Source organism: Scyliorhinus canicula, chromosome 8 (genome assembly GCF_902713615.1).
Source record: "Scyliorhinus canicula chromosome 8, sScyCan1.1, whole genome shotgun sequence".
In the NCBI taxonomy this organism is placed as follows: Eukaryota; Metazoa; Chordata; class Chondrichthyes; order Carcharhiniformes; family Scyliorhinidae; genus Scyliorhinus; species Scyliorhinus canicula.
Genome location: NC_052153.1, coordinates 82012658 through 82026539, shown reverse-complemented (window position 1 = coordinate 82026539; position 13882 = coordinate 82012658). Strand labels below are relative to the sequence as shown.

At 44.6% G+C, this 13882-nt stretch overlaps 1 protein-coding gene across 2 annotated transcripts in view; it reads left to right on the top strand.

Moving 5' to 3' along the window:
• Positions 1 to 13882, top strand: part of naa35 (N-alpha-acetyltransferase 35, NatC auxiliary subunit) — a 109281-nt gene that overhangs the window by 74831 nt on the left and 20568 nt on the right. For both annotated transcript variants that reach the window (XM_038804842.1, XM_038804844.1), the window contains one exon: positions 9678 to 9818. In XM_038804842.1, coding sequence (XP_038660770.1) covers positions 9678 to 9818 — 141 coding nt within the window. The remainder of the gene's footprint in view (positions 1 to 9677; positions 9819 to 13882) is intronic.

The window sequence follows — 13882 nt, the reverse complement described above, 5'->3', positions numbered from 1 at the left end:
CTGCACTTTATGAATTGAAAGGAGAGAGGTCCTGGGAGGTGAAAGGAGGACAGTAGGACTATGTACACTTGTACGTCCTAGGTCCATATAGAGGAGCCTGGTCTCCAGTCGTCTTGCACCCCCTTCCCACTGAATCAAGGCCTTCCCCCATCAAGCCATGTAGTAGCTGGTATGCAACAGCCACCCCACTTTAAAAGAACACATGCACAGGCATCTTCCATTACTTGAAATTAGGTTCAGGACCTGGAATGAGACTGCATGTAATGTATCGACGTCCTCAGTCACCGGAGAACTTATTTTTAATGTGGAAGCAGGTCATCTTCGACTCAAAGGGGTTGCTTAAGAAGAGTTCTTTCATGTGAAGGATTAGCTGACTTCTATTTGGTGTTATCTTTGACTGATAATTATGGAGCCAGAATTATGGCAGTGAAGATTGCTCCAAAATGATGCAGCACAACACGTCAAGCAAAAGAATTCGCATTATATGTTACTTACCCCATTAATTAAATTTCAGAGCATATTTCAATACCCTTTTGCAATTTGCTGCAACACCAAGATAGTGCCAAATTTGAACATCGCGACATATTAAAAATGGAGAACAGTGTTCTGCCTTTAAGAATATGTTACCCTCCAATTAGAATATATACTCCCAATATACAGATAGGAGCTCTTGGTAGCTAATTCGAAGATATCAACGCACAGTGATATCTCAAAAAATCTCTTAAATTAGTGTTATAGAACATAGAAAAATACAGCACAGAACAGGCCCTTCGGCCCACGATGTGCCGAAGCTTTGTCCTAGATTAATCATAAATTATCATAGCATTTACAGTGCAGAAGGAGGTCATTCGGCCCATCGAGTCTGCACCGGCTCTTGGAAAGAGCACCCTACCCACGGTCAACACCTCCACCCTATCCCCATAACCCAGTAACCCCACCCAACACTAAGGGCAATTTTGGACACTAAGGGCAATTTATCATGGCCAATCCACCTAACCTGCACATCTTTGGACTGTGGGAGGAAACCGGAGCACCCGGAGGAAACCCACGCACACACGGGGAGTACGTGCAGACTCCGCACAGACAGTGACCCAAGCCGGAATCGAACCTGGGACCCTGGGGCTGTGAAGCAATTGTGCTATCCACAATGCTACCGTGCTGCCCTTAAGAACAAATTAATCTACACTCCATCATTCTACGGTAATCCATGTACCTATCCAATAGCCGCTTGAAGGTCCCTAATGTTTCCGACTCAACTACTTCCACAGGCAGTGCATTCCATGCCCCCACCTACCTCTGACATCCCCCCTATATCTTCCACCATTCACCTTAAATTTATGTCTCCTTGTAATGGTTTGTTCCACCCGGGGAAAAAGTTTCTGACTGTCTACTCTATCTATTCCCCTGATCATCTTATAAACCTCTATCAAGTCGCCCCTCATCCTTCTCCGTTCTAATGGGAAAAGGCCCAGCACCCTCAACCTTTCCTCATAAGACCTACTCTCCATTCCAGGCAACATTCTGGTAAATCTCCTTTGCACCTTTTCCAAAGCTTCCACATCCTTCCTAAAATGAGGCGACCAGAACTGGACACAGTACTTCAAATGTGGCCTAACCAAGGTTTTGTACAGCTGCATCATCACCTCACGGCTCTTAAATTCAATCCCTCTGCTAATGAACGCTAGCGCACCAGAGGCCTTCTTCACAGCTCTATCCACTTGAGTGGCAACTTTCAAAAATCTATGAACATAGACCCCAAGATCTCTCTGCTCCTCCACATTGCCAAGGACCCTACCGTTAACCCTGTATTCCGCATTCATTATGTCACACATTTTTCTTTGTATACAACATCAAATTTAAAGTTACTTTTATATTTATTAAATGGTATACAGTGCCCATCATATATCAAGTCTCGACACCTGACGATCATTTTTTCTGTCACTCCTTGTTGATTGGCTGAGAGTAAATCAGCAGCAAATCACAACTGAAGAGTTAGGAAACATATAAATCAAAAACAAAAGATCAACAGCTGAAAAGTACCAATGAGAAACTAGGGACTTGTGTAAAAATAACTCATCCTGAATTAGCTGTCAGGAACACGATCAAGTCAAAGAAAGGAGCAGGTGAACTTGCCAAATCATATTTTTGTACTTGCCCTTTTTTCTTGATAATTGTGATTTATAATGTCAAATAAAGTTTTGAATAAATTGAAAATATGAAGATATATCGCAACAGAATTGCCTTTGAGTCTTTAGGAACATAGGAATTGGGAGCAGGAGTAGGCTATTGGGCCTCTTGAGCCTGCTTCACCATTCAACTGGATCATGGCTGATCTTCTACCTCTATGCCATCTTTCTGCACCATCCCCAAACCTCTCTACATGTTTAACATCAAGAAATCTAGCAATCCCTGTCTTGAATGTCCTCGCTGACTGAGCCTGCATAGCCCTCTGATGTAGAGAATTCCAAATATTCACCATCCTGTTAGTGAAGAAATTCCTTTTCATCTCAGTCCTAAATGACCTACCTCTTATTCTGAGACTGTGACCCCTGGTTCTAGAGCTCCTAGGCGGGAGAAACATCATAAAATTATCATAGAATCATAGAATTTACAGTGCAGAAGGAGGCCATTCGGCCCATCAAGTCTGCACCGGCTCTTGGAAAGAGCACCCTACCCAAGGTCAACACTTCCACCCTATCCCAATAACCCAGTAACCCCACCCAACACTAAGGGCAATTTTGGACACTAAGGGCAATTTATCATGGCCAATCCACCTACTTCTACCTTGTCTAGCCCTTTAAGAATTTTGTAAGTTTCAATGAGATCACTTCTCCTTTATATAAACTCTCGGGAATACTGGCTCAGTATCCTCAATCTCTACTTATAGGATAATCCTGCCATTCCAGGGATCAATCTGGTGAACATTTGTTGTACTCTTTCTATGGCAAGTATATCCTTCCTTGGGTAAGGAGAGCAAAAGTATACCATAGCTCTCGGGTTTAGTCTCACCAAAGCTTTATAAATTGTAGCAAGACTTCTTTGCTCCTGTATTTGTTTTCAATGGAGGCCAACATACCATTTGCCTTACATTAACCTTCAGTGACTCATGCACAAGGACACCCAGGTCATTTTGGACACCAACGCTTTCCAATCTCTCACCATTTAAAAATGGGGATGCGGGGGCATTGTGGTATTGTCACTGGATTAGCAACCAGAAACCCAGGGTAATGCTTGGGACACCGGGTTTGAATCTGCCACTGCAGATAGCAACATTTGAATTCAATAAAAATCTGGAATTGAAAGTCTAATGATGATCATGAAACTATTGCCAATTGTCATAAAGCCAATCTGGTTCACTAATAGGGAAGGAAATCTGCCAACCTTACCTGGTCTGGCCTACATGTGACTCCAGACCCACACAATACGGTTTACTCTTAACTGCCCCCTCAAGGGCAATTAGGGATGGACAATAAATGCTGGCACAGCCTGTGACGCCCATGAACTAATTTTTTTTAAAGTTCTGCATTTCTGTTTTTCCTCCTTCACATTGTATTCCATTTGCTATATTCTTGCCAATTCTTAACCTATCTAAATCCCGTTGAAGCCTCTTTCCATCCTCCACACAACACTCCCACCTATCCACACAGCATTTAAAACCTTCATTATTGGAAGGCCTCAGCCCTTGGACATTGAGTGCATTTTTTTTCACCAGAACTGTTGAAGGGAATTAGTAACCACATCTGTGCAGTCTAAACAAATAGCTCTTTACACAATTTTACAGTTGCTTTGCTACATTTTTAAATATCGACTCATTGTGTGGCATTCCAATGCTTCTTTATACTTGAAAATGACTTGAAAACCACTTGGAGACACGTCAGCGCTTAGTTCAGGTAGTCTTTCACATGGCTGTGTTCAAATTTTACTCGGGGGAATATCTAAACAGCTATCTAGCAAACAGCTTTAGCATTGGAGAAGTGTAAAACAGATTTAGTCATGTAATTGTGAAATATGTATTTATTACTTACGTATTATCTTATTTATTTGAGAGTTTTTTCTTGAGATGAACTAAATTTTAAAAACTCATCTGGGGGTGGGACAGAGTCGGGCTGTGTGCCTCTGGAGACAGGCCTGAGGCAGCAATGGAGGCATGTGGATGACAACGCCAGCAAGTTGGCATACACACCCCCGTTCCCTGGCACATTAACCCAGTTGAAGTGATGAATGTCAGGCTTAATTACCCTAATTTCCACTCCCACTATCTGACGTCACCTCATACCCACACGTCCCCACAATACTCATGGCCATTTACCCAGTATTCTCTATGGACAAGAACGATGGGCTGGATTCACCGTTTTTGAGGCAAAGTGCAGAGGATCTGCGGCGCTTTACGTGAAAACAATCAGCGGCACCCCCTCACTGATTTCAGCCGCGCCGGGTAAAACTCCCGGCTCCCACAATATAAACGGCCGTGCATGTGCACGCCGATGACCTGCAGCGGTCGCGCCATAAAACATGGCATGGCCATACCTGGACCCGACCTGCCAGATAGTGCCCCCTGGCCACCCCCACTAATCCCCCCCCAGCCCTTGCGGAAGGCCCCCCCCCCGCCGGGCCGGCAGCACGTCTCCCGCCCAACTGGACACAGTCCGCAGCCGCCATGCCGGGTTCCCGACCGCTGAGACCACATGACAGCCACGTGGTCGGGAACACGGCCCATCGGGGGAGGGTCTTCAGGTGTCGCGCTAAGGCCGTCCCAAAGGTATGCCAGGCGCCACCCCCAATTTTGGTGTTTAAAGGGATTCTCCACCCGATCGCCGATTACAAAATCGGTTTCGGGGAATGGTGAATCCCGCCCATAGTCTTTGAAATTAACATGAAAAAAATATTCCAACAATCCAATTGAGTTCTCATTAAAGCACACTTTGTACTGAAAAAGTTCTCTTAAAGAAGCTTGGGCAGCACGGTAGCATGGTGGTTAGCATAAATGCTTCACAGCTCCAGGGTCCCAGGTTCGGTTCACGGCTGGGTCACTGTCTGTGCGGAGTCTACACGTCCTCCCCGTGTGTGCGTGGGTTTCCTCCGGGTGCTCCGGTTTCCTCCCACAGCCCAAAGATGTGCGGGTTAGGTGGATTGGCCATGCTAAATTGCCCGTAGTGTCCTAAAAAGTAAGGTTAGGAGGGGGGGGGGGTTGTTGGGTTACGGGTATAGGGTGGATACATGGGTTTGAGTAGGGTGATCATTGCTCGGCACAACATCGAGGGCCGAAGGGCCTGTTCTGTGCTGTACTGTTCTATGTTCTATTCAAAGAAATTTAAATCCCTTCAGATGACCAATCTATTGCAAAAACAAACACTTACTCACTTAGCACATCATAGGCAAATAATCCTTTTGTAACCTCTTAAAACCCAAAGCTCCTTGGTGAGATAAGTGGTTCTGTAGCTTTTGAAATTCACCTAAGCATTCATAAACAGGTGCAGGTGTCAAATAATTATAAATGGAAACAATGAAATCTATTGAAGCTGCAAAAATAGACAGCCTATCAATCAAAGCAGTCCAGGGGTAGGTATCTTTTTTTCCTCTCCGTACCAATCTTGTTCTGAATATTAAAGCACTGGACAATTAAATCAGGTCAGATCATGATGGTGGTGTTTGCAAGCAGTGTTTTCTTCAGTATTGAATGTATAATATGATGAAAGCAGGATCTTAGATATATTGGATTGAAACATTGTGCAATATTTTATTGCAGTAGTCATATTTTTTTTAAAGAATCTTGTTTTGAAAGACCAGAAATAGTTTAAGAGCCAGAGGTGAAATTGACATGTAACATGTTACAGCCTCGGCTAATGCAATGTGGTTTGACTAGGGAGGAGTCCCTGGGGAGTTAATGTGTTTTCAGCCTGGAGAGTTAATGGGCGATATTCTCTAATAATGGGGCTCTGTCCCCACGCCGGTGTGAAAACCAGCATCAAGTACTCCGGTGTCAATGGTCCTCACAAGTGAGGAATTCTCACCTTTCTAGGTGGCTAAGTTGCCGCCAGAGTGATTCCCGCAGCTCCAGCCGGCGCCAATGGCCCGTGCCAGTTCACGCATGTGCAGAATGGCCGCCGTATTTCCGTGCATGCACGCGGGTACCCTTCTCCCGGGCAATATGGTGCAGCCTTACAGGGGCCCGGTGCGGAGTAAAGTAGGCCCCCAAGGAACCAGCCCGCCCAACAATTGGTAGGCCCCGATCGTGGGCCAGGCTATCGTGCCCCCCCCCCCTCCCTAGGACGGCCCCCGCACACTTATCTTCCAGGTCCTGTCATGTGTGAGGTGAGTAGTCCAATGTGTTTTCAGCTTGGGGAGATGTCATTGCTGGGTGAAGCTAAGGTATTCGGGCATTTTGAAAAGTTTTTTGAGTTGGGTTCTAATCTGGCTACCATTTTAGACGAGAGGTCAAGTCTTTTGCTCCCAGTAGGATAGTTCAAAAAGAGTAACAGTATTTAAAGCAGAGCAGACTTGTCTGAGGACAAACGGAAAAGTGAAACAAACCAGTTGAATCAACTTTTTGAAGATATCCGGTCAGAGTCTGCAGGGGTTCTAACAGGAACCAAATCTGTTCTGGAAAGTGAGTATAAATCTGTCATTGGGATGTGGGATGATTGAAAGCTGTAGGTTTTTTCCTTTCTTGTTGTTTAATTGAGAATAGAGATAGTAATTAAGTATTTGCTGTATAGAGTAGTAATTTTTAAGGGGTAATTGTAAGCTATTTTCGGGTGTAAGTTAGAGAGTTCAATAGTTATTAATAATAAAGTTTTGTTTTAAAATACCAAATCCCTATTTCCTGGAGTGACGTATTCTTTCTGCACAGATTAACAGAAATGGAATATTGGGGTTTTGGTACAGTATCCTAGCCACTGTTGGGGTTTGCTCTGGGCTTCTAATAAAATTCGGGGCTCGTCTGGGATCTTAAATATAATTCCTTGTTTGGCTGGGAGTGATTGAACTTAAAGACAGTGAATGTGACGGGTGCATTCTTTAAGTTTGGAAGTTTAAATAGGGAGTGATTGGAGATGGCTCTTTCAGTTGTAAAAAATTTCCTGGATGTCGAAGAGGTTACTCGGGATAGTGTACAAAGGAAGACTAAAACAAAACTTTTGGGTTTGACAGTGGAGCTGCCAATAACTTTATCTAAAGGGGTGAGGAAGGTAGAGATAATACAGGCCATATAGCTCAACAGTTAAATTTGCCACAGGCACAGCCAGAATCATCGGAATTAGCTAGAATTCAATTACAAATGAAACAAGTAGAAATGTAGGAAAAAGATAAACAGAAAGAAATAGAACTGAATAAATTGGAACTGAAAGAAAAGGAGAGATTGGCAGTGGCAGAAAAAAATTAATGAGAGGACTTTTCAAAAATACATGAAAAGAAGGAAGATTGAGGTAGAAGTGGAAAGATTAGCCAAGGAAGAAAAGAATAAGAGAAAAAAGGGAGCATTTGAACTTCAGAAACTGGAACTGCAAGAACATCAACTTAAAAGTTTGGAGTTAAAGGCAGAAGCTGAGGAAGGTTGAGAGGAAGAAGAAATATTTATTAGTCAAAAGCTGAGTAGGGATATGTTTCAGTATATTCAAGCATTATCAGGATTTGATTAGAAAGATGTGGAAGCCACTTTCCTCTCATTTGAGAAAGTGGCTTAAAAAAATGAATTGGCCAACGACCGTGAGGAGAGTGTTGGTTCAAACAAAGTTGATAGAGCTAGTGAAGTGTTTGCATCACTATCAGAGGAGGTATCTAGGGATTATGATGAAGTGAGAAAAACCATATTAAGTACATATGAAATAGTACCAGACGCCTACAGAGGAAAGTTTAGAAATCGAAGTAAAGAACCAGATCAAACTTGTATAGAATTTGAAAGAATGAAACAAAATACTTTTGATAGGTGGATAAGCGCATTAAAAATAGACCAAACATATAATAGTCTTTGGAAAACTATTATTCTGGAGGAATTTAAAGATTCACTCCATGCAGTAGTGAGAACTCATGGAAGAGCAAAGAGTTAAAGCTGCAACACCGGGTACAGAAGTGACCGTTGATTTTGATTTGGTTCACAAAGCAAGTCAGGTTTTCAACATCAATTTCAATCTGTGAAGAACAGAAACTGGGGAAATGAGAAATTCACAGGTGGTTAATAAAAAGGAGGTTTAATTGGTGATGTTACGGAGTGTGTGCCTCAGAGTAAAAGGAAATCTACGATAGTGGTAGAGAGGTGAGTAAACCGAAGTGTTTCCATTGTAATAAAATTTGACAGGTGAAGTCACAGTGTTGGTGGCTTAAGAAAAGTCCTGGGAAGACGGACTCAGGATAAGCCAGTGGGGTTTATTAAAGTGGGAATAAAAACCATTGTCCCCGTGGAAGAGGTGTAACAGAGTGTACAGCCTGAACAGAGATTGGTGGATGAGCAGGTGCAAGAACCTTTTAAGGATTTTATTTGTGAGAGTAAGGTTTACACGTGTATAAGGTGGAGTAGGTAAGGAGATTAAGATCTTAAAGGACACAGGAACAAGTCAATCTTTAATTGTGAGAGATTAGGAGATATGTAGTTTGCAAGAAGTATTGCCAGAAAAGGTGGTAATATGTGGAATCAGTGGTGAGAGGTTTAGTGTGCCACTATGCAAGATAAGGTTAGAGGGTCTGATAAAAAGTGAAGTGGTGGTAGGAGTAATAGAAAAATTACCTTATTATGGGGTACAATTTACCCAAGGTAATGCTACAGCTAGGTCACAGGTGGAAGAACATAGAACATTACAGCACAGTACAGGCCCTTCAGCCCTCGATGTTGCGCCGACCTGTGAAACCCCTCTAAAGCCCATCTACACTATTCCCTTATCGTCCATATGTCTATCCAATGACCATTTGAATGCGTTTAGTGTTGGCGAGTCCACTACTGTTGCAGGCAGGGCATTCTACGCCCTTACTACTCTGAGTAAAGAACCTACTTCTGACATCTGTCCTATATCTATCTCCCCTCAATTTAAAGCTATAGTGCAGCTTACTGTGGTTCAAAGGTCAGTGGAATGTCAAACAACTGTTGAAATAAGTATAACCTGGAGTGTTTCCTGATTGTGTGGTGCCAAGATGACAAAGCCACAGGTTGAGACAGGAGTAAGAGAACTTGAGGAGTACCGCTAGGGAGGCTGAGGCTCAGCTGTCAGAAGTCATGTTTGATCAGCTGGTTGGTAAAGAACAAGAGCAGGTGGTGGATGAAGCGGATATCTTTAGTTCAAGCAAGTTGGTTGAATTACAGCAAAAAGATTCCGAGATAAAGCAGTTGAATCAGAAAGCATAAACGGAAATAGAGTGTATACACGAGTGTTATTACATTAGAAATAATGTATTAATGAGAAAATTGAGATCTTTACAGAAAGTGTACACTCCTGTTCACTGACCAATACCAGGGGGAAACTAATATACAAAAATATTTATTACATTTTGTACAAATGTAATTTGATTCTTTGTTTTCGGTGAGTATGGTCATGCAAAAAATATTTATGACATTTAATACAAATTTATTGGATTTACTGCTTTCCTGAGACTTTAAAAGAATGGATATGCTCATTCAAAATGTTCGCAATTGCTTTATATCAAATTATACTTAATTACAAGTATATTTTTCCCCTTTTTGTGTGGTACAGACTATGATAGCTTTTGACATGGATGGAAAAGTGAGAAAGCCAAAATTTGAACTGGATAGTGAACAGGTTCGATATGAGCATAGATTTGCTCCATTCAACAGTGTTCTCACTCCACCACCAGTGCACTACCTACAATTTAAGGTGAGTAGCACAAGTACTTGAGTGTTGAAGTGGATCATAAGTAGTTAACCCTTTGATTGGGAAAATAATTCTACATGAGCAAAATGTTTTTATTTGGTGATCATCCTTTAGAATTCTGACCTCCTTGCTCTTTTGCTACCAACCCAGACTTGATTCACTCTTAAATAGGTATACAGCTTTCCTCTGTTCAATAGTGGCTCATTATAACCTGCAACCCCAATTGTCCCATCTGACTCTGTGAATTTCCTGACCAGTGTGTCAGCAGGGAGCTTAACTTGCCAATCTCCTTCACATCCAACTCACCCTTCCCATTGCTGACACCGTGAACTTTGCCAGCGCATAAGCTGGCAGCATGATAGCATAGTGGTTAACACTAAGGCTTCAGAGCGTCAGGGTCCCAGGTTCAATTCCTGACTTGGGTCACTGTCTGTGCGGAGTCTGCACAATCTCCCCGTGTCTGTATGGGTTTCCTCCGGGTGCTCCAGTTTCCGCCCACAAGTCCCGAAAGACGTGCTATTAGATAATTTGGACATTCTGAATTCTCCCTCTGTGTACCCGAACAGGTGCCGGAATGTGGCGACTAGGGGCTTTTCACAGTAACTTCATTGCAGTGTTAATGTAAGTCTACTTGTGACTAAAGATTATTTTAAAAATCCCGGCTCTGGGTCACTGTGTGGAGTTTGCACATTCGTCCCATGTTTGCATGGGTTTTGCCCCCACAACCCAAAGATGTGCAGGGTAGGTGGATTGGCCACGCTAAATTACCCCTAAATTGGAAAAAAATTAATTGGGTAATCTAAAATTTTTTTACAAGATTATTTTTTAAAAAGGCTCTCAATACCCCTCTACTCAAGTCCCTCCAGAATATCCAGTTACTTATGAACAAGGTCATTACCATCCAGAGCTTATTAGGAATGATTGCACCGACATCATAGTCTTAACAGAAACCTGGTTAGGAGTGATGTCACCTTTCCCCTAATTAAAGCCTCCTGGCTTGCTCGTGTCTTTAACCATTTGCCAAGTCGAGTCTGTTGCTGTGATGATGCGGTGTTTATCACCAGATCATATCTTGGTCCCCAATCGTACACTGCTGTCTGCGTCAATGGTGCCGAGGTGGAGATGGTTGACAGCTTCAAATTCTTAGGTGTACACATTACCAACAATTTGTCCTGGCCCACCACGTTGGCACTACGACTAAGAAAGCACAACAGCGCCTATACTTCCTCAGGAAACTTTAAGGAAATTTGACATTGATTCTTACCAATTTTTACAGATGCACCATAGAAAGCATCCTATGTGGCTGCATTATAGCCTGTTGTGGCAACTGTTTGGCTCAAGACCGTAGAATCACCAGATCATATCTTGGTCCCCAATCTTCTGGCACTTCATTCTTTATTTGAGCATCTCACATTGTTCCACCCTCTCGCCTGGCATTTAAAATCATTGTTCTCCACATGGGAACAGGTCTGGGAACAGACCAATGAATTGCCCCCATGCTTTGAGGAAGCCTTCTTCCGACCCTCAAAAACCCAGAACATGTGGGTGTGGTTGGCCCTGGCACCGTTCACATTTATCTTCCACCTCCGGGAAGAACTTGCTCATTTGGGTTCTGGTCAGGTGCGCTCTGTGCACCGCTTTGAACTATATGAGGCTGAGCCTTGTGCAGGAGGAGGTGGAGTTGGCCCTGCTCAGTGCATCGCTCCAGAATCCCCAGCCCACCTCTTAACCCCAGTTTGTCTCCCCATTTTTGTCTGGATTCGTTCAGTGCCAGTCTTGCCCTGTCCAATAGCTGTCCGTAGATTTTCCTGCAGTTTCCCCCTTCCTTACTGTCCGTGTTTCTCAGGTCCTCTGGTAATGTGATGCCCGGGGCCCTGGAGTATCCTACTGTCCCCTTGCGGAGAATGTGCTTTACCTGGAGGTGTCTTAAGTTCCTGTCCTGTCGGTATTTCCAAGTTCTCTGTCAGTTCGCTCAGTGTCGCTAGTCTGGCCCCCATGTAAAGGTTCCTGTCTGTTAGCGTCCCCCCTTCCTGTCTCCCTTTTTTGAATGTGGTGTCAAACATGGCTGGTGGGAACTTATGGTTTCCGCAGATGGAGACCATGGGGACACCTCGGTCAGACCAAAATGTTGCCTCATCTGATTCCATGTCCTTAGTGTGGCTACCAACACTGGGCAGGATGTGTGTTTCATCGGGGGGATGGGAACGAGGGCCCAGAGGGTCGTTCCCTTGCAGGAGGTCTCCTCCATCTGCACCCATCCCCTCACTCTCTCTGCCATTGCTGCCCAGTGGTTGTATTGTAAATTCGGTAATGAAATGAAAATCGCTTATTGTCACAAGTAGGCTTCACATGAAGTTACTGTGAAAAGCCCCTAGTCACCACATTCCGGCACCTGTGCGGGGAGGCTGGTGCAGGAATTGAACCGTGCTGCTGGCCTGCCTTGGTCTGCTTTCAAAGCCAGCGATTTAGCCCTGTGCAAACCAGCCCCTCCAGGCTGCCCATGACTTTTCTCCTTTGCAATGTTGATTTGGGAATTCTTAGATTTTAACCCCCCTCACACAAAGAAGGCCTTGGGGATGAAGATCTGTATCGATCTGAACAGGAAGAGGAACCTTGGCAGTATGTTCATTTTGATCATCTGCACCCTCGCCGCCAGGGAGAACGGAAGTGCATCCCATCTCTTTAGGTCCTTTTGACTTCCTCCACCAGACTGGTCAGGTTCTACTTATGGATCTGTGTTCAGTCCCAGGCTATTTGGATCCAGGTAGCGGAATTTGTTTTGGGCTAGTTTGAATGGGTGTCCCTCCAGCTCTGTCTTTTCCACGTTTTAACATAGAACATACAGTGCAGAAGGAGGCCATTCAGCCCATCGAGCCTGCACCGACACACTTAAGCCCTCACTTCCACCCTATCCCTGTAACCCAATAACACCTAACCTTTTTGGTCACTCAGGGTAATTTATCATGGCCAATCCACCTAACCTGCACATCTTTGGATTGTGGGAGGAAACCAGAGCACCCAGAGGAAACACACGCAGACACGGGGAGAACATGCAGACTCTGCACAGACAGTGACCCAGCGGTGAATCGAACCTGGGACCCTGGCGCTGTGAAGCCACAGTGCTAATCACTTGTGCTATCGTGCTGCCCCTGGGTTCACCTGAAATGCCTCGCTCTTGCCCAGGTTAAGTTTATAGCCCGGGAAGGTTCCAAAATCTTTCAGGAACTGCATGATTGCTCTCAGGTGTTCCTGGGGTTCTGAGACGTAGAGGAGCAGGTCATCCACATAGAATGAGACTCTGTGCTCTCTCTCTGCCCTTCCAGCTTTTTGCATCTCGCAGAGCGACCACCAGGGGTTCAATTGCTAGGGCAAACAGCAGTGAGGACAGTGGGCATCCCTGCGGAGTGCCTCTGTGCAACTGGACATATTCAGAACTGGTGGTGTTGGTTAGAACACTCGCCTTGGGGGCATTGTACAGGATTTTCACCCAGGAGATGAACCCTGCTCCTAGCCCAAACCGCTCCAGTACCTTGAGGTACTTCCATTCGACTGTTTCGAAGGCCATTTCTGCATCCGAGCCCCCAACGGGGATGCGGAGATGAAACAACGCAGCGACATCGTGGCTTGTGTTAACCTATGAGACAGGATGCCCCTCGCCAGCGAGTCTGCAAACATGTCCCTTAGATGTGGGGCCAGGGCCGGCTCAAATTTTTTGTAGAAGTCCGCTGGGAACCCATCGTGTCCCGGCACATTCCCCGCCTGCATGGAGCTGATGCTCTCTATGATTTCTCCCAGGTCCCCCCCACCTGTCCTTCCCACAACTGGCATATCCAGTCCATCGAGGAACTGTGTCATCCCCACATCGCTGTCGGGGGCTCGGACATTTGCAGCCCCAGGTAGGAGGTCTCAAATGCTCGGTTGACCTCTTTTGGTTCTGCTATTCTTTACCTGCGTTTGAGTCAGTAAGCGTATTCGTAGAAGGGCCCCCATGTCTGATTTGGCGGATTCGATGTACTGTTTTCCTAGTGGATAGTAGGTTAAAGTCCATTTGTAGCTTTTCCTCTCCG